Genomic DNA, 16,796 nt, shown 5'->3' with positions numbered 1-16,796 from the left:
CATACCCGGGGCAACTTCAGGAAATCACAGTGGCATATGGCTGTTCCCAGCTGAGCTGGAAGCAGCTTCTCCTGGATCCTCAGCCCAAGGCCAGGGGACCTGCCAGAGTTTGGGTTGACTATTTGGGAAAGCCCTATTTTCTTTCTTTTTTAGACTTGACTTTTCTGACCTTCAATAAATGGGTGGTCTCCGGATGGTTTTGGGAAACTCTTGTTCCATGTTGAGCTTGTTTTTAGGAGGAACTGCTGCTGCCAAACCCTCTCCAAGGATTTGGGGACCGATTTGGTCCACTTTTGGGACCAATTCTTAGATTTCAGGCTCTGGGCAAAGCCCATCCCTTGCTTCCCTTCCCTTTTTTGGAGCCCCTCTTGGAGGTGGCTCCTCCTGGGATGTCGAAGCTCTGCCCTTCCCGGTGGGGAGCAGTGTCGGTTCATGGCTGGCTCGGGAAACCGGGAAGGGACCGAGTGATGCCAAGGGGGACCAAGCCGGCTCTACCGCGAGCATCTCCTGACCCGGAGCCAAAACCCGGTCCCCGCTGGGCCCCTGACCCCCCATCTCAGTGGTGAATCCCCAGGACCCCTGCCCCAGTGTCCTGACCCAGGACCCTTCCCGGTGTCCTGGCCCAGGATATCCCCCCAGTGTTCTGTCCCGGGACCCTTCCCGGTGTCCTGGCTCGGGATACTCCCCGCTGTCCTGTCCCGGGACCTTCCCCGGTGTCCTGGCCTGGGACCCTTCCCGGTGCGGGATCCCCCCAGTCCCGCCGCGCCCACGTGTCGCGTTCCCGCCGCGCCGCTCCCACGTGACCATGGGAGGGCGTGGCCGCTCCCTGCGTGAGTGACTGCCAAATCAGCCAATCACTCACGAGATCTCCGCCGTGCTGGCCGTTGATTGGCGGGTGGGCGGGCCAGTGAGGAGGTGGGGCGGGAGCACGGTGCTGCAGCGCGGAGGCCGCGGCGGCAGAGAGGTAAGATGGCGGCGGCGCCTCCTGCTTACAATGGGGCCCGGTGTGCCCCTCAGCGCGGCCCCCGAGTTCTTCTCCGGGGCTCCTCCGTCCTGCACCGTCCCGGGGGCGGGTCTCCTCTCGCTCTCCGCTCCAGCAGCGCTGCCTGGCCGCCCCTCAGGGGTCCCCCTCACGCCCGCCACCCGCGGACAAAATGGCGGCTCCTGGCCGGCAGGAGCGCGCATGCGCGGGAGCGCGGTGGCAGAGCACGTGTGCGGGCGGGAGAGCTCCGGGACGGACCGGGAGAGAGGCTGGGATGGACCGGGATATACCGGGATAGAGACGGGGATAGATCAGGATGGGCACGGGGATAAACCCGGGGATGGACCGGTATGGGCACCGGGATATACCGGGAGAGACGTGGGGATGGACCGGGATATACCGGGAGAGAGGCTGGGATGGGCACCGGGATATACCGGGATAGAGACGGGGATAGATCAGGATGGGCACGGGGATAAACCCGGGGATGGACAGGCATGGGCACCGGGATATACCGGGAGGGAGGCTGGGATGGGCACCAGGATATACCGGGATAGATCAGGATGGGCACGGGGATAAACCCGGGGATGGACCGGGATTGGCACCGGGATATACCGGGAGAGAGGCGGGGATGGACCGGTTATACCGGGGTAGATCAGGATGGGCACGGGGATAAACTCGGGAATGGACCGGGACGGGCACCGGGAGAGAGGCTGGGATGGACCGGGACGGGCACCGGGAGAGAGTCTGGGATGGACCGGGATATACCAGGGTAGAGACGGGGATAGATCAGGATGGGCACGGGGATAAACCCGGGGATAGACCGGGATGGCACCGGGAGAGAGGCTGGAACGGTCCGGGATATACCGGGATAGATCAGGATGGGCACTGGGAGAGAGGCTGGGAGGGACCGGCATGGGCACCGGGAGAGAGGCTGGGATAGACCGGGATATACCGGGATAGATCAGGATGGGCACCGGGATAAACCCGGGGATAGACCCAGATACACACTGTGGGGACCCAGGTGTAGAGGCAGGAATGGACCGGGATGAGCAGCAGAAAAGACCGGGGATAATTCGTGCTTGAGGCTGGACGGGCAGCGGGGATGCACCGGTGTGGAGGCGTGCCCGCGCACAGGTAGCGGGGCGAGTCACCGGGATGGCGGCGGCGATGGGCACTGGCAACACCGAGGAGATGCACTGGGGGTGCACTGGGAGAAGAGGATCCCCCCCAGATTTCTGCGGGGCTAAAAATCCCCTCGAGCATTATTGGGAATTATCTCCATAGGAGCTGCCTCATCTTCTGCTGAAGGGGTCAGGCTTTGATTCAAATTCTTTCCCGCTGCTACTTTTCGTTTTATCAGCATTTTATTCCACTGCTTCTCCTTGCTCTGCATCCCTCCTGCAGCGTCGGCATGAACAGGATCCGGATTCACGTGTTACCGACGAGCCGAGGCCGCCTGACCCCGGTGCCGCGGCCCCAGGAGCCCCTGGCCTGCGCCTTCGCCCCCCGGCCCTGCTCCCAGCCCCGCCTGGAAGGGCAGGAATTCTGCATCAAGCACATCCTCGAGGACAGGAATGCTCCCTTCAAACAGTGCAGCTACGTGTCCACAAAGAACGGGAAGCGTTGTCCCAATGCTGCTCCCAAACCCGAGAAGAAGGATGGGTGAGTGGCTCTTCCTCCTGGTTTTCCAGTTCCAAACTCTATGGAGTTAAAGCAGGCAGGGGGAGGAATTTAAAGCAGGCAGGGGGAGGTTTTTCTCTTTGTCTTCCCTTTTGAAAGAATGGCTGGAGCTGTGTCAGGGGAGATTTATACTGGATTTTGGGAAAAGGTTCTTCCCCATTTGAGCACCTCAGCAGCTCCTCAGGGTAGTGGTCACAGTCACAGCCCTGCCAGAGCCCAAGGAGTGTTTGGATAATGCACCCAGGAGCATGGTGGGATTTTGGGATGTCCTGTTCAAGGCTAGGAGTTGGACTTGGTGATCCTTGTGGGGCCCCTTCAGGATATTCCATGATTCTTCTCTCCCATCTGCTGTATTTGGGTAACCTCTGAGGAGCATCTCCATTTTTCCAAAATGTTTTTAAGCTGGAGAAAGACTCCGTGGAGTTGCTTGGGGACTGTGGGCTGTGCCCTGACCCAGCAGAAGGTGGCTGCAGTGCTCCAGGACTGGCACTGGATCTGTGCGGGCAGTCCCTCCCTCATCCCAGCACATCCCATGCCTGTGCCAGTGGATAATCCCCGGAGCAGCCACTCTGATCCCTCTGGAGCTTTGGCCTGGTTGTGCTGCTGCTTCCCTTAGGCCTTTAAAATGCTCGAGTGGTGGGGATGTAAGGGCTGGAACAGTTATGGATGACAGAGCACAGATTCCTCACGGGAGTGTTGCTTCCAGGATTTACTGGGATGTGGACAGTGGTTGTCTCCATCCTGATCCCTGTGCTGTAAAATGTGGGGAAAGCAGAGTCCAGTGAGAAAGTTTGGAAGCAGAAGAGCTCAAAAACTCACCCACCTCACTGGCTTTAACTGAAAGCTCTTCTTACTCCCTGCTGCTGGTGCCAGAGATGACATTCCCTCAGTGGTGGGTGGGCTCTCTCAGCATTCCCAGGCTGGACTTCCAGCCAGCTCCCTGTGAGAGATTCCAGGTGCCAGGGCGTGTTCCCTGCCCTTCTGCCCTGCTCAGGTGCAACCCTGCATCCAGAGATGTTTTCCCCGTGTCCAGCTCAGGAAAAACATCATTTGGGAGTGAGTCCAGAGAGGCACTGAGATGAACAGAGGGATGGAGCAGCTCTCATAGAAGGAAGGGCTGAGAGAATTGTGATTGTTCTGGAGAAGAGAAGCTCAGAGGTCACCTAATTGTGACCTTAAAGTGGCTGAAGGAGCTGCAGGAGTGATGGAGAGACTAGTTACAGGGGGTGGAGTGTCAGGACAAGGGGAAGTGGCTTCCCACTGCCAGAGGGCAGGGTTAGGTGGGATATTTGGAACAGATTGCTCCCTGTCAGGCTGGGGAGGCACTAGAATGGATTTCTCAGAGAAACTGGGGCTGCCCCTGGATCCTTTAAAAGTGTCCAAGGCCAGGTTGGACAGGGCTTGGAGCCATTTGGGATAGTCGAAGGTGCCCCTGCCCATGGCAGGGGTGGAACTGGATGATCTTTACATTCCTTCCCAATCCCAAGCATCCTGGGATTCTGTGAAGATGCAGCAATGTGGAAGGTTTGGGAGCTACTCCAGGGTTAGTGGCTGCTTCTTTGGGATGGTTGTGCTCATTTAAACACCTTTAGGGGCCTCTTAAAAAGAGGATTTCCCCTCCACACCCCCATTTTGCCTGGCATGAGGAAAGCATGAAGATTTTAATCCCCAGATTATTGTGGCATCGTGCATTTCAACCAGCACAGTTGAAAGGCTCAGGGGAATGTGTTGAGGCAAAAGCAAAGCAGCAGAGGATCCACGGGAGCTGCTCCTGTGAGCGAGGTGTGCCCTCAGTGTCTGGATGCTCCTGAGGCTGCTGAGCTCTGCTGTTGGAGGCAAAGCTTGGCTGTGCTTTGGAGTTTGGTGATGGAGGAGGGATTCCAGCAGCAGGAGCCAGGAGAGCAAGCGGGATCAGGATGGAGAGGGGCTCAGATCAGCTTTTAGTTCCTCTTACCCTAATTATTCGTGCTGCTGAGCCTGTGGTTTGTCCCTCAACACCTCGTGCTGCGCACAGGTTGGAAAGGGAGTGCTCAGATCAACTTTAGGTTCCTTTTAGCCCAATTATTCATGTTGCTGAGCCCATGGTTTGCCCTGCAGCACCTCATTCTGCACACAGGTTGGAGAGGGAGGGCTCAGATCAGCTTTAGCTTCCTCCTACCCCAATTATTCGTGCTGCTGAGCCCGTGGTTTGTCCCTGAACACCTTGTTCTGCGCACAGGTTGGAAAGGGAGTGCTCAGATCAACTTTAGGTTCCTTTTAGCCCAATTATTCATGCTGCTGAGCCCATGGTTTGTCCCGCAGCACCTCGTTCTGCACACAGGTTGGAGAGGGAGGGCTCAGATCAGCTTTTAGGTTCCTCCTACCCCAGTTACTCGTGTTGCTGAGCCCGTGGTTTGTCCCGCAGCACCTCGTTCTGCGCGGAGCACGCCCGACGCAACGCGCTGGCGCTGCAGGCTCAGGTGAAGAAATCCAACCCCGGGCCTGTGGGTGAGACCCTCCTGTGCCAGCTGAGCTCCTACGCCCGGGCAGAGCTGGGCTCCCAGAGCGCCGAGAGCAGCCGCAGCGAGGCCAGCCGCATCCTGGGTGAGCACTGAGCCCCGTGCCTTGAGCTTTCAGCCTCTGTGTTTTTCAAATCCTCTCCCACATTAGTGCATAAATCTAAACTCCATATAAAGTGTTAGCTAGTGTCTTCAGTTTTTTGGTCAGACAAAGCAATTCCTCTAGGCCTGAAACTCAATGATACCAAACAGCCTCAGGCCCTGAAAAGTATAAAAAAAAATGAATTGAGGGGGTACAAATTAGGGGAATATGATTTAATTACCTGAAAGTAATTGGAGGATTAATCCCTGATATATAAATGGACCAAACTTAGATCTGTCTGAAAAACTCGTGACCATCATCCATCTTGGGTGTAGCCTCTTGGAGGCTTTTGACTGCCCAAATTGTTATCTGTTGAAGGCCTTTAATAAATACCCACTTTATTCTCTTAACCTTGTCTAGCCTCTGTTTTAGGCAGCCATTCCAAGGCATAAACCCAAAGGCAGTGCCAGGCTGCTCTGTTCCTGTGGGGGAAAGCAGCAATATCCTTTTCAGTCCAGTGGGAAAAAGACCCCATGGTCTGGGAGGAAAAACTGGGGTTTTGTAAAGCCTAGTGTCTCTCACGCTGCCAAACCCAGACCCTGCAGGTTTAGCCTGGAAATAATACCACTGGAATTCCATGTTTGCTGGGAAGCATCATTCCCAGTGTGTTCTGGCTGCTCCAAGGTTTCCTGTTGTTCCCTCCTCCAAGTCCCTCACTCAGAGTTTTGGGGTGCAGAGTTCCCTCCTGGCATGAAGCAGAGCCTGCCCAGCTCCATGGGGCCAAGCTCCAGGGTGTCCCTGGCCATCCTGGGATGTGGCACAGTGTCCTGTGACTCTGGTGCTGTGTCTTGCAGACGAGGACAGCTGGAGTGACTGCGAGCAGGACCCTGTCACCGTGGAGCAGACGTGGCGTGGGGACCCCGACAGTGAAGCTGACAGCATCGACAGCGACCAGGAGGATCCCCTCAAGTAGGTTGGGGCAGTAGTTAAATTGACATTTTTGGCGGGCTCAGCCTGGAAAAAAGGCTCAAGGAGGGACTGGTTCTCCACAACTCCCTGAACAGGAGGCTGCAGCCAGGTGGGGATAAAGTTCTGCTCCCATAAAAAGGGACAGGACAAGGAGAAACAGCCTCAATTTGTGCCTGGTGAGGTTCAGGTTGGACATCAGGAGGAATTCCTTCATGGAAAGACCTGTCAGGCATTAGAACTGCCTAGGAAAGTGGTAGAGTCCCCATCCCTGCAGGTGTCCAAGGAATGACTAGATGGGGCACTCAGGGCTCTGACAGGGGTTGGTCACAGGTTGGATTAATCCTGGGGAACTTCTGGGATTCCATGGTGGCTGCTGCCTGCCACACACGTGTTTCACGTTGTGGGCTCACTCTGGCTCCAGGGGATAGTGGTTGTTTTAAAAACATGACTATATCCATGGTTTTTCATGGATTTGTGCCCACATGGTTCATTGGCTGTGGATGCACTCAGGTCCTGGAGCTGGGGTTTTCTGGGAAGCACTTACTGCTTATCCTCTTCCAGAGTGGAGTGGATCTCTCAGCAGCTTCTCTGGGTGATCCTGTCTCTTAAAAAAAAAAGCCTGAAATTGAGTATTTCAGCTCATCACTTGTTGATGGTGTAACCCAGAGTGTTCCCAATAACATCAGTGTTGTTTGTGGGGGGGAACAGCCCAGAAGGACCCCCACATAATAATAATAATCTTGAGAGAACCACACAGATTCAGAGAATGAAGCCTTGAGTGTCTCCCAAATCCTTTGGGGGATCAGCCCTGGGGCACCCCCAAACCCTTTGGAAGAATTATTCCTGAGAGACTTCCCCCCAACCTTTGGGGGTTCAGCCTTGAGAGGCCCTCACGCCCTTTTGGAGAACAGCCCTGAGGGATCCCCAGACCTTCGGGGGTTCAGCCTTGAGAGACCCTCACGCCCTTTTGGAAAACAGCTCTGAAGGACCCCCAGACCTTTTGAGGGTTCATCCATGAGGAACCCCTATATTCTTCAGCAGAAAACAACCCAAGGGATCCCCAGACCCTTCAGGGATCAGCCCCGAGGTCCCCCACACCTTTGGGGGGATCAGTCTCCAGGGACCCTCCAAACAGGCCGTGTTCCCTGGGTTTTGCAGGCACGCTGGGGTGTACACGGCCGAGGAGGTGGCTCTGATCATGAGGGAGAAGCTGATCCGCCTCCAGTCCCTCTACATCGACCAGTTCAAGCGGCTCCAGCACCTCCTGAAGGAGAAGAAGCGCCGGTTCCTGCACAGCAGGAAGGGAGAGCACGAGGCCATCGGTGAGCCAAGACCTCCTGCCTGAGGGCATGCACAGAAATCTGCTAAAAACCAGGAGGTTTGGGCCTTTCTAGAGGCAGATTTCAGAGCAGAGTAAAAGGGGGGTTCCACACTCAGAGCAGTTGTTTTATTGAGGGGCTGGAGCATGTCTGGAGATGGGGAATTGGCTGAAACACAAGGGGAAAGGTCTGGAAAGCTGAGGGAGCTGGGGAGGGGCTGAGCCTGGAGAAAAGGGAGCTCAGGTGGGACCATCTCACTCTCTGTAACTCGCTGACAGGAGGGTGCAGCCAGGTGGGAATCAGCATTTGCTCCCGTGGAACAATGAGACAAGAGGAAATGGCCTCAAACTGTGCCAGGGAGGTTTGGGGTGGGCATCAAGAGGATCTCTGTACCGAAAAGATGGTCAGGTATTGGAACTGCCCATGGAGGTGATGGAGTTCCTGTCCCCAGAGGCGTTCAGGGGACAGCTGGACATTGCACTCAGTGCCCTGGTCTGGTTGGCAAGGTTGGACTCTGATCTGGAGAGCTCTTCCAGCCTGAGTGATTCCATGATTCTGTGCTGGTCCTGTGCCCAGAGATCCCTATCACTGCAGTTCCAAAGCTTGTGCATTTCTTTGCTCTTCAGAGCTTGCAGCGTTGGCAGGAAATGAGCTATAATGTTAATTCTGAGACAAAAGTGCTTATTTTGTACTGGGATTTCCTGTTTTTTCCTTTTACGAACAAAAAATACTCGTCTCTAAGGCCCTTGGTGTGTGGACAGGAGTTGGTTCCAGTAACACCAGTGCTGCTGTACTGGTATATTCCTCCCTAGCAGGGGTGCAGCATTCCCTCTGCCTCTGCAGCCATTCTCTCTGTGCAGAATATACTCTTGGAAGCAGGAATTCCCAGTTCAACAGAGGCAAAACCAAGTTGTGTAACTGATCCCAAGTATTGCAGAGCAAAGGACTCTTTTTTTCTAGCATCATCCTTTAATAGCTCATCCTGGAAAACGCCATAATTCAGCTCAGGCTCAAGTAAAAATAACCAGGAGTTTGGTACATACCAATTTTGCAGAACTCTTTTTAGCAAAGGAGTCAGAGAAAAGCAGATCCTGAGCGTTGCCCTGTAATTAAACCAGGAATGCTGGCGGGAAGCTTCCAGAACTTGCACAGGAGTGACCTGAAATTTGACAAGTTTCTATTCTGCTGCTGAAATCACAATGGACGGGGAGTGGCTGAATTATTTTTAAAGGAGATTTTAAAAATACTCTGTGGGCCCAAGCGTTCCTGGTGTATGTGGAGAGGTCAGGATAAATTTTGGGATGGAACCTGCACTGCCAGGCGTCACCCAAAGCTGCACTGCTGCTGCTCATGTGGATGGAGCCCTCAAAGCCCTCCATGGCTAATGTGCCTAAAAAGACGAGGCAGGTGGGTGGAGATTCCTGATTCTTCTTTATTCCTGCAGGGAGCAGCCTCCTGACAGGGCCAGAGGGGCTGATGGCCAAGGAGAGGGAGAACCTGAAGCGGCTCAAGTGCCTCCGGCGCTACCGGCAGCGCTACGGGGTGGAGGCTCTGCTGCACCGGCAGCTCCGGGAGCGCAGGGTCCTGGCCACCGACGGTGCGGCCCAGCAGGTCCGTGGGGACGTCCTGGATGGGTCTCTCCTCTCGTGTCTTTTCTGGGAGTGACCCCAGGCCCTGGCAGATTGCCCCATGTAACGCCCTTCCTGCAAGGCTGCTGCCCTCCTGGGTTTGGAAAAGCTCGTTGAGGTTTTTGGGAGCTTCTGGATCTGTGGTAGCTCCTGTGTCTCCAAGAGCTCTGGGGTCTGTGCGAGCTCTTGGTGTCCACACCTTGAATGTTTGGGGTCAGTTTTGGGCTCTTCGTAGCAACAAAGACATTGAGGGTCAAGCCCGCGGAAGGGAATGAAGCTGGGAAAGGGACTGGAGCACAAGAAGGGTCTGGAAAATTCCTGGGGAGATGAACTGGGAGGGCTCATCCTGGAGAAAAGAGGGCTCAGGGTATTTGAAGGCTTGGGGATTTTTAGGAACTCATGGGTTGTGGAAGATCATGGGTTTTTCAAGGCTCTCAGGTTTTTGGGAGCTCTTGGGTCTGTGGGAGTTCCTGGGTTTGAGTGAGTCCATTCCATTGCCTAAAAGAGGCTTAATAAAAAGAGGGAGAGGGAGTTGTAAATAGACAGGCAGTGACAGGACAAGAGGAAATGGTTTTAAACTTAAGAGATGAGAGGTGTGGGTGGATATTGGGAACAAATTCCTCCCTGGGAGGGTGGGGAGGCCCTGGCACGGAGTGCCCAGAGAAGCTGCCCCATCCCTGAAAGTGCCCAAGGCCAGGTCGGATGTGGCTTAGATCAGCGTGGGATAGTGGAAGGTGGAAGAGGAGCTTTAAGGAGCTTTAAGGGTGTCTCCCAACCCAAACCATTCCATGATTTCAGGCTCACACCACCCGCTCCAGCCAGCGCTGCTTGGCCTTTGTTGACGATGTCCGATGCTCCAACCCGTCCCTGCCGATGACCCGGCACTGCCTCACGCGTATCCTTTCATCCCACGCTCTTCCTGAGTGCTGGCCAGCAGTTTGCCCTGGGCCTGTTTGCCCCTTTCTCCCTCCCTGGCCCTGAATCAAGGCCCTCGGTTTGCTGTAGCCGTTGGTTTCAAGCAGGAGCCCAGAGGAAAAGTCTCCCTGTCTGTTGGTGCTCCCGTCCCATGGAACAGCCAATTCGTACGGGAGCAACAAAGGGCTGGGCTGCTCCCAGGGGTGCTCCTGCCATGGCCTCCTGGGTGCAGAGCACCCAAACAGGGTGGGCATTTCACTTGGAAGCAGAGAGAACCCAGGCAGGCCTGAGCTGTGAGGGATGTGCATGGATTCCCTCCAGGAATGGGGATTCCATCGCTTCCTTGAGCAGCTTTCCAGTTTCTGACCACCCTTTCCATGGAAGAAATTCCTGAACCTTTCCTGACAAAGCTTGAGGCTCTTCCCTCCTGTCCTGTCCCTTGTTCCTTGGGAACAGAGCCTGCCCCCAACCTGAGCACACACACACACCAGAGCACAACCTTGATTTTTGGGAGGATCTGGAGGGGTAATTCCAACCTGTCTGGAGCTGCTGTGGCCCAGTTCAGTCTCTGATCCTTCAAAAAGGTTCTCATGTGTGTGTGTGAACAGCCTTGAGCTGTTCCACTTCCTGAATCGGCCTCAGGTAGTGGAGAGCCAGCACTGAAAGTTCCACTGGGATCCCCCTGCTCAGGGATGACCCTCAATATGGGACCAAGGGTCCCCCAGGTCGAGGATGACCCCCAATATGGGACCAAGGATCCCCCAGGTCGAGGATGACCCCCAATATGGGACCAAGGGTCCCCCAGGTTGAGGATGACCCCCAATATGGGACCAAGAATCCCCCAGGTCGAGGATGACCCCCAGTCCATGACCCAGCATTGCCCTGGGTGCATCTGCTCCATCCACTCTTGTGGGAGTGGGTGGATGTGTCCAGGTTTGGATCAGGCTGGAGCTGCAGGGGGGAGCAGTGGGGTGAATCAGCAGTGGCACTGAGTCCCGGGGCTGGGTGAGGAGGAGCTTCTGGATCTGTGGAAGATTTTGGATTTGTGGGAGGTGCTGGGTTTGTGTGAGCTCTTGTGTTTATCAGAGTTCCTGGGTCTGTGGGAACTCCCGAGTTTGTGGGAATTTCTGTATTTGTGGGAGCTCCTGGGTCTGCAGGAGCTTGTGAGTTTTTTTGGGAGCTCGTGGGTCTGGAGAAGTTTTCATATTTCTTGGGATGTTCTGGATTTTTGAGAGCCCTTGGGTTTGCTTTGTCCCTGGAGTTGTCAGACTCCCCCAGCCCTGCGCAGGGAGCAGGAGCTGGAAGCTCTATTTGTTTCTATCTAACCACCACAGACCTCAAAATAAAGAGAGGAGAAATCCCATAAAACAGCCAGAGAAGCTGCTGTTGGCAGCTGGAGTTCCCGGGAGGGAGGGAAGAGCTGGGTCTGGCGGGAGCTCTCAGCTGACTCTCAGTGACACAAACAAGCTTTTCCTCGGGCAGCTGATAACATCTGATAACATCTGTGGCTTTTCGGGAGGCTCTCGGGCTCTGTTTGCTTCCAGGAGCTGGATTGTTTGTGACAGGGCACTGGAGGGATGGGGGAAGGCTGGGAGGCTCCAGATGGAGCCTGGGATTTTTGTCCTCTTGGCAATCTGTGCTTTTGGCTACCAGGAAAGTCAGTGCTGGAGCTGGGAGTTGCTCCAGGAGATGAAAATCTGCTTTCCCCACCCCCTGTTCCCTCACCACATCTTCCCTTGGGTGTCCCAGGTCCTTCTCTCTTGGGCTGGGCTCTGACATTGCTGCCAGCCCAGGCTGTGGCTCCCCATGGCCTGCCAGGAAGTGGATTCCTGAGAAATCCTTGGAGTAAGGAGGAGAGGAGGGAAGGGTGAATCTCAAACCTAGCCAGCTTAAGAAACCGACTTAAACTTGGTGTCTTTTCCCAGTTTTATGTGGGTTTGGGATTTTTTCCCCCCTCTCACACTGGTGTGTGTGTGAGGAAATTGCAGTTGAGGTGATCCTGGTTGGAAGGGGATGGAAGAGGAGAAAGGTGGGAGGAAGAGGAGGGAGGGGTTGGAAGAAAAAGATGGGGATCAGAAGAGGAAGAAAGAGGGATGGAAGAGAAGGAAAGGGTTGGAAGAAAAGGCTTGAAGAAGTGAATGGGGGTTGAAAAAGAGGAAGGGGTGGGAAGAAGAGAAAGAGATGGAAAGAGGAGGAAGAGTCAGAAGAGGATGGAGTTGGAAGAGGAGGATGGGATCAGAATAGGGCTTGGAAGAAGAGGATGGATGTGGGAAGAGGAGGAAAGGGTTGGAATGTGATGGGATCAGAGCAGGCTGGGTTTTGATCTGTAGCTCCTTTGGATCGCTCTGCAAGTGTGATGCAATTGAAGCAGAGTTTCTGTTTGGGATTAAAGGCAGGAAATCCCATTTACACCTCTGGCAGGAACAGGTTTTCCACTGGGAAGGAAAATGCAGTGGGAAGATAGAAATACCATAACCAAACTGGCTGTGGAGAAAGCATTGTGTGTGTGCTGGGATCTCCCCGCCCGTGGGGTTGGAGCTGATCATTTTCCATGGATGTCTGCAAACAAAAGTTAATCCTGTGCCTTTGTGACATCCAGCTGCGTATCTGTGAGTGGTTTCCAGGGATCCAGCCGCATCTCCCAGCCCCCACGGCGGGGGCTCTGGCTGTTGTCCCAGTTTTCCATCATGGAAATTGTGTCACCCACATCCCTGGGCAGTTGGGGTGCAGCTCTCACCTCTGCATTCCTGATCTGGGAGAAATGGGGGTGGGTTTAATACAGTTTGTGGGGGAATTAGGAGCCTTTCTCAGCATTTCTCCCTCTGGATGTGTGTCTGGCAGTACCTCTGCTGCTTTCCTTGACCTCCTCTTCCCAGATATCTGCCAGGATACAAACCAGACGCTGTTCAAGCCGTGCCAGGGCTCGGAGGAAGTTCCCTGCAACAAGCCCGTGCCCGTGAGCCTGTCTGAGGAGCCGTGCTGCCCCCTGCACCTCCGGCTGCCCCCCCAGATGTACGTCCCAGAGCAGGTCCTGGCTGTGCCCCAGGAGCTGGGGGCTGCTCCCACGGAGCTGTACCTGAGCGCGGCCGAGCTCCAGCCCACGGAGAGTTTGCCCCTGGAATTCAGCGATGTAAGTGGGAAAGCTGCAGCTCTGCCCACCTGAGAGCCCACCTGGAATGCTGCATCCAGGGCTGGAACAACTGGGCACGTCCAGCCTGGAGAGGAGAAGGATCCAGGAGAGAGCTGGAGAGGGACGTGGGACAAGGGATGGAGAACCAGGACAAGGGGGAATGGCTTCCAGTGCCAGAGACAGGGTTAGGTGGGATATTGGGAATGAATTCCTGTGAGGGTAAGGGTGCCCAGAGAAGCTGGGGCTGCCCCTGGATCCTTTAAAAGTGTCCAAGGCCAGGTTGGACAGGGCTTGGAGCCATTTGGGATAGTCGAAGGTGCCCCTGCCCATGGCAGGGGTGGAACTGGATGATCTTTACATTCCTTCCCAATCCCAAGCATCCTGGGATTCTGTGAAGATGCAGCAATGTGGAAGGTTTGGGAGCTACTCCAGGGTTAGTGGCTGCTTCTTTGAGATGGTTGTGCTCATTTAAACACCTTTAGGGGCCTCTTAAAAAGATTTCCCCTCCACACCCCCATTTTGCCTGGCATGAGGAAAGCATGAAGATTTTAATCCCCAGATTATTGTGGCATCGTGCATTTCAACCAGCACAGTTGAAAGGCTCAGGGGAATGCGTTGAGGCAAAAGCAAAGCAGCAGAGGATCCACAGGAGCTGCTCCTGTGAGCGAGGTGTGCCCTCAGTGTCTGGGTGCTCCTGAGGCTGCTGAGCTCTGCTGTTGGAGGCAAAGCTTGGCTGTGCTTTGGAGTTTGGTGATGGAGGAGGGATTCCAGCAGCAGGAGCCAGGAGAGCAAGCGGGATCAGGATGGAGAGGGGCTCAGATCAGATCCCAGCCCCTTTCTGTGCAAACAGGAGGGATTTTTTGGGTTAGAAAGGAAAAACAGGAGTGTTTTTCCTGATCCTGTCCTTTGAGAGGGTTCCGAGCTCCCTCTGGAGCTCTGCAGATTCATGGAAGCTGCCGGGGGCATCTGTGTTGTGTCTCACATCGTGCCAGGCTGGGGAAGTGCCACTCGTGAGTCACGGGAATCTCACCCTCGTGTCAAACCCCCTTCAGAGCCAAAACAAATCCCAGCCTCTCCCCAATCCCAGCCTCTCCCCAATCCCAGCCTCTCCCCTTGTCAGGGAGGGCAGATGGAGGAGTGCTCGGAGCTTGTCCATCCCCATCTGTGCTGTCAGGGCAAACAGAGGAGGTGTGACATCCTAGGAGAGGGTGGGGATGTTCCAGGTGTCCTCTGGAATGTGTGTGACATCCTGGAGAGCAGGGATTGCTCTGGGGGTCCCCTGGATTGTGTGTGACATCCTGGAGAGCAGAGATTGCTCTGGGGGTCCCCAGGAGTGTGTGTGACATCGTGGAGAGCTGGGATTGCTCTGGGGGTCCCCAGAAAAGTGTGTTTGGAACCTGTCAAAGCCATTCCAGGCGCTGGAGGGACAATTTGGGAGCAGCACATCACGCTGGGCTGCAGGATGTGTGTCCCACACCTTGTCCTCAGCAATGCCAGCTGTGATCATGGCATTCCAAGAGGAGGAGGGGGTTCCTGGGGCGTGTTGCTGGCTGGGGGCGCCCCTGGCATGGTGCCCACTCCTCTTCCTCCTCCTCCCAGCCTTCCTCCTCCCTTTCCTGCTGCTTCAGAGCATTGGAGTCTCCTCAGCCCCCTGCTGACGAGCTGCTTGGCTGTTTTCCCCTGCCAGGACCTGGACGTGGTGGGTGATGGGATGCAGTGCCCCCCATCCCCTCTGCTCTTTGACCCTTCCGTAACCCTCGATCCGTCCCTGCGGGACATGGCCGAGGCTCCCATCGACATCCTGGCGCTGGAGGAGCCGGACAGGGGCAGCTCCTCCACCCCTCCGGCCGAGGGGCCCGCGCAGGTACGGCCGGGTGGGACTGACCCCCTCCCACCCCGGGATGAGCTTTTCCCAGCAGGAACCTCCCCCCTCTTCCACCCACCAGGCCTGGGGGCTCCTCTCCCACCCAACAGCTCCAGATGCTGGGTGTGCCTGTGGTCTGGGTGGCATTAGGAGTGCCAGGGTGGGGGTGGCAGCCAGAGGCTGGCCCCCGAGGTGGCTCTGTGCCACCCTTGTCCTGGGGATGGATGTCCTGGGAATGTCTGGGATGCTGGGCATGTCTGGCCAAGGGGGTTGGCCTGCCGTTGGAACCTCTTCATCTCAGCTGGGAGTTGTTTCCCAGCCCAGGGGTTCTCCTTTCTTCCTTGGAGTCTTAATTTTCACTGGGACGGCTGAAATTTGTTGCTGTCATCCTGTCTGGAACCTGGGGCTTTTTTGGGGTGTCCCCACAGGGACTGGTGATGTCACCCACTCTCCTGTCATGGCTCCTGGGGTGAAGGCCAAGTTTTGGGGTGGGGGTGGGGGGGCACAGCCCAGGCTCTGACTGAAGACCCCCAGTTTGCTGTAGCTGTTGGTTTCAAGCAGGAGCCCAGAGGAAAAATCTCCCGGTCTGTTGGTGCTCCCATCCTGTGGAATGACCAATTCGTGTGGGAGTGACACTGTCCTGGGCTGTGACACTGTCCTAGACTGTGACACTGTCCCGGGCTGTCGCACTGTCCTGGGCTGTGTCCCAGGCTGTGACACTGTCCCGGGCTGTCACACTGTCCTAGACTGTGACACTGCCCTGGGCTGTCACATTGTCCTGGGCTGTGACACTGTCCCGGGCTGTGATATTGTCTGGGCTGTGACACTGTCCTGGGCTGTCACACTGTCCTGGGCTGTCACACTGTCCTAGGCTGTGACACTGTCCCAGGTGTGACACTGTCCTAGGTGTGACACTGTCCCAGGCTGTTACACTGTCCCAGGCTGTCACACTGTCCTGGGCTGTCACACTGTCCCGGGCTGTGACACTGCCCCAGGCTGTGACACTGTCCTGGGCTGTGACACTGTCCCAGGCTGTCACACTGTCCCGGGCTGTGTCCCAGGCTGTCACACTGTCCCGGGCTGTCGCACTGTCCCGGGCTGTGTCCCAGCACACCCCATGTCCCTGTCGTATCCCCGCAGAGCCGCCTCCCGTTGCCGCCGGGGCCGCGGGAGGAGCCGCAGCCGCCGCAGGACGCGGCCGCGCCCGGCCCGGCGCGGGCAGCCGCCGCCAACGGGAGCCTGGAGCCGGGCGCCGTGGGCTGAGCCCGGCAGCACCGGGGTCCCCACACCCCGGGGACCCTCGCCGTGGGACCGGGGCGGGCTGGGGTCCTCCTCCAGCGCCAGGATGAGCTGCAGCTCCGGCTCCTCTGCCGATCGCTGGAGCCACGGGGACCCCCGGAACCCCAGCAGCCCTCCCGTCCTCCGTGGGGATGGAGCAGCCACGGGAGACCGGGGAGGGAAATCACGGAAGTTCTGGGGGCTTCTGGTGGGTCCTGGGGGGCGATGTGGCCCTGCGGTGTTTTTGGGGGGACAGAGGTTCCGTGCCGCGGGGTCCCCCACAATAAAGTGATGGAGGTGGGTGCTCGGTGTCCCTGTGTGAATGAGCCCCGGGATTGGGGGTGCCCGGGGGGCTGGTGGTCCTCCCGGGGCGGGGGCACCCTGCTGCTACCGGGGATGCCCTTTGGGGTCTCCCTTCGTTTCCGTCTCGGGGGGGCTCCGTGGGGTGAGG

The 16,796-nt window shown here is 56.5% G+C and overlaps 1 protein-coding gene and 2 non-coding genes across 10 annotated transcripts; all 3 read left to right on the top strand.

The window, feature by feature from the left end:
• The first annotated feature begins 890 nt into the window (after positions 1-890).
• KANSL2 (KAT8 regulatory NSL complex subunit 2) lies at positions 891-16,648 on the top strand. 8 transcript variants are annotated; one of them, XM_085563055.1, is made up of 11 exons: positions 1,037-1,330; positions 2,267-2,292; positions 2,387-2,644; positions 5,067-5,245; positions 6,097-6,211; positions 7,370-7,533; positions 8,975-9,141; positions 9,957-10,053; positions 12,950-13,203; positions 14,891-15,067; positions 16,208-16,648. In XM_085563055.1, exons 1-11 carry the CDS (start codon positions 1,184-1,186, stop codon positions 16,328-16,330), a joined length of 1,707 nt encoding a protein of 568 aa, XP_085419181.1. In that variant the 5' UTR covers positions 1,037-1,183; the 3' UTR covers positions 16,331-16,648. The 8 variants fall into 8 exon arrangements, with proteins under 8 accessions (XP_085419186.1, XP_077644785.1, XP_085419187.1 ...); XM_077788659.2 differs by lacking the exon at positions 1,037-1,330 and adding an exon at positions 907-964 and having other exon boundaries at positions 2,004-2,292; positions 14,891-16,648; XM_085563058.1 differs by lacking the exon at positions 1,037-1,330 and adding an exon at positions 946-964 and having other exon boundaries at positions 2,067-2,292; positions 14,891-16,648.
• LOC116184556 (small nucleolar RNA SNORA2/SNORA34 family) lies at positions 10,130-10,257 on the top strand. The gene has a single exon (XR_004149308.1). It is a non-coding gene; the product is annotated as a small nucleolar RNA SNORA2/SNORA34 family (small nucleolar RNA).
• On the top strand, positions 15,578-15,705 carry LOC116184557 (small nucleolar RNA SNORA2/SNORA34 family). The gene has a single exon (XR_004149309.1). It is a non-coding gene; the product is annotated as a small nucleolar RNA SNORA2/SNORA34 family (small nucleolar RNA).
• Positions 16,649-16,796: the final 148 nt, after the last annotated feature.

This window comes from Lonchura striata, chromosome 29, assembly GCF_050655825.1.
Source record: "Lonchura striata isolate lonStrDom1 chromosome 29, ASM5065582v1, whole genome shotgun sequence".
Lineage (NCBI taxonomy): Eukaryota > Metazoa > Chordata > Aves > Passeriformes > Estrildidae > Lonchura > Lonchura striata.
The sequence above is the reverse complement of the archived record's forward strand: the minus strand, read 5'-3'. Positions and strand labels throughout refer to the sequence as shown.

Excerpts from the sequence above, each read along its gene's own strand:
- KANSL2 (XM_085563055.1), top strand. The coding sequence starts at position 1,184 with ATGCGCGGGAGCGCGGTGGCAGAGCACGTGTGCGGGCGGGAGAGCTCC. Across the intron at positions 5,246-6,096 it reads CGAGGCCAGCCGCATCCTGG|ACGAGGACAGCTGGAGTGAC; the intron begins GTGAGCACTGAG and ends TGTGTCTTGCAG. Across the intron at positions 6,212-7,369 it reads GACCAGGAGGATCCCCTCAA|GCACGCTGGGGTGTACACGG; the intron begins GTAGGTTGGGGC and ends TGGGTTTTGCAG.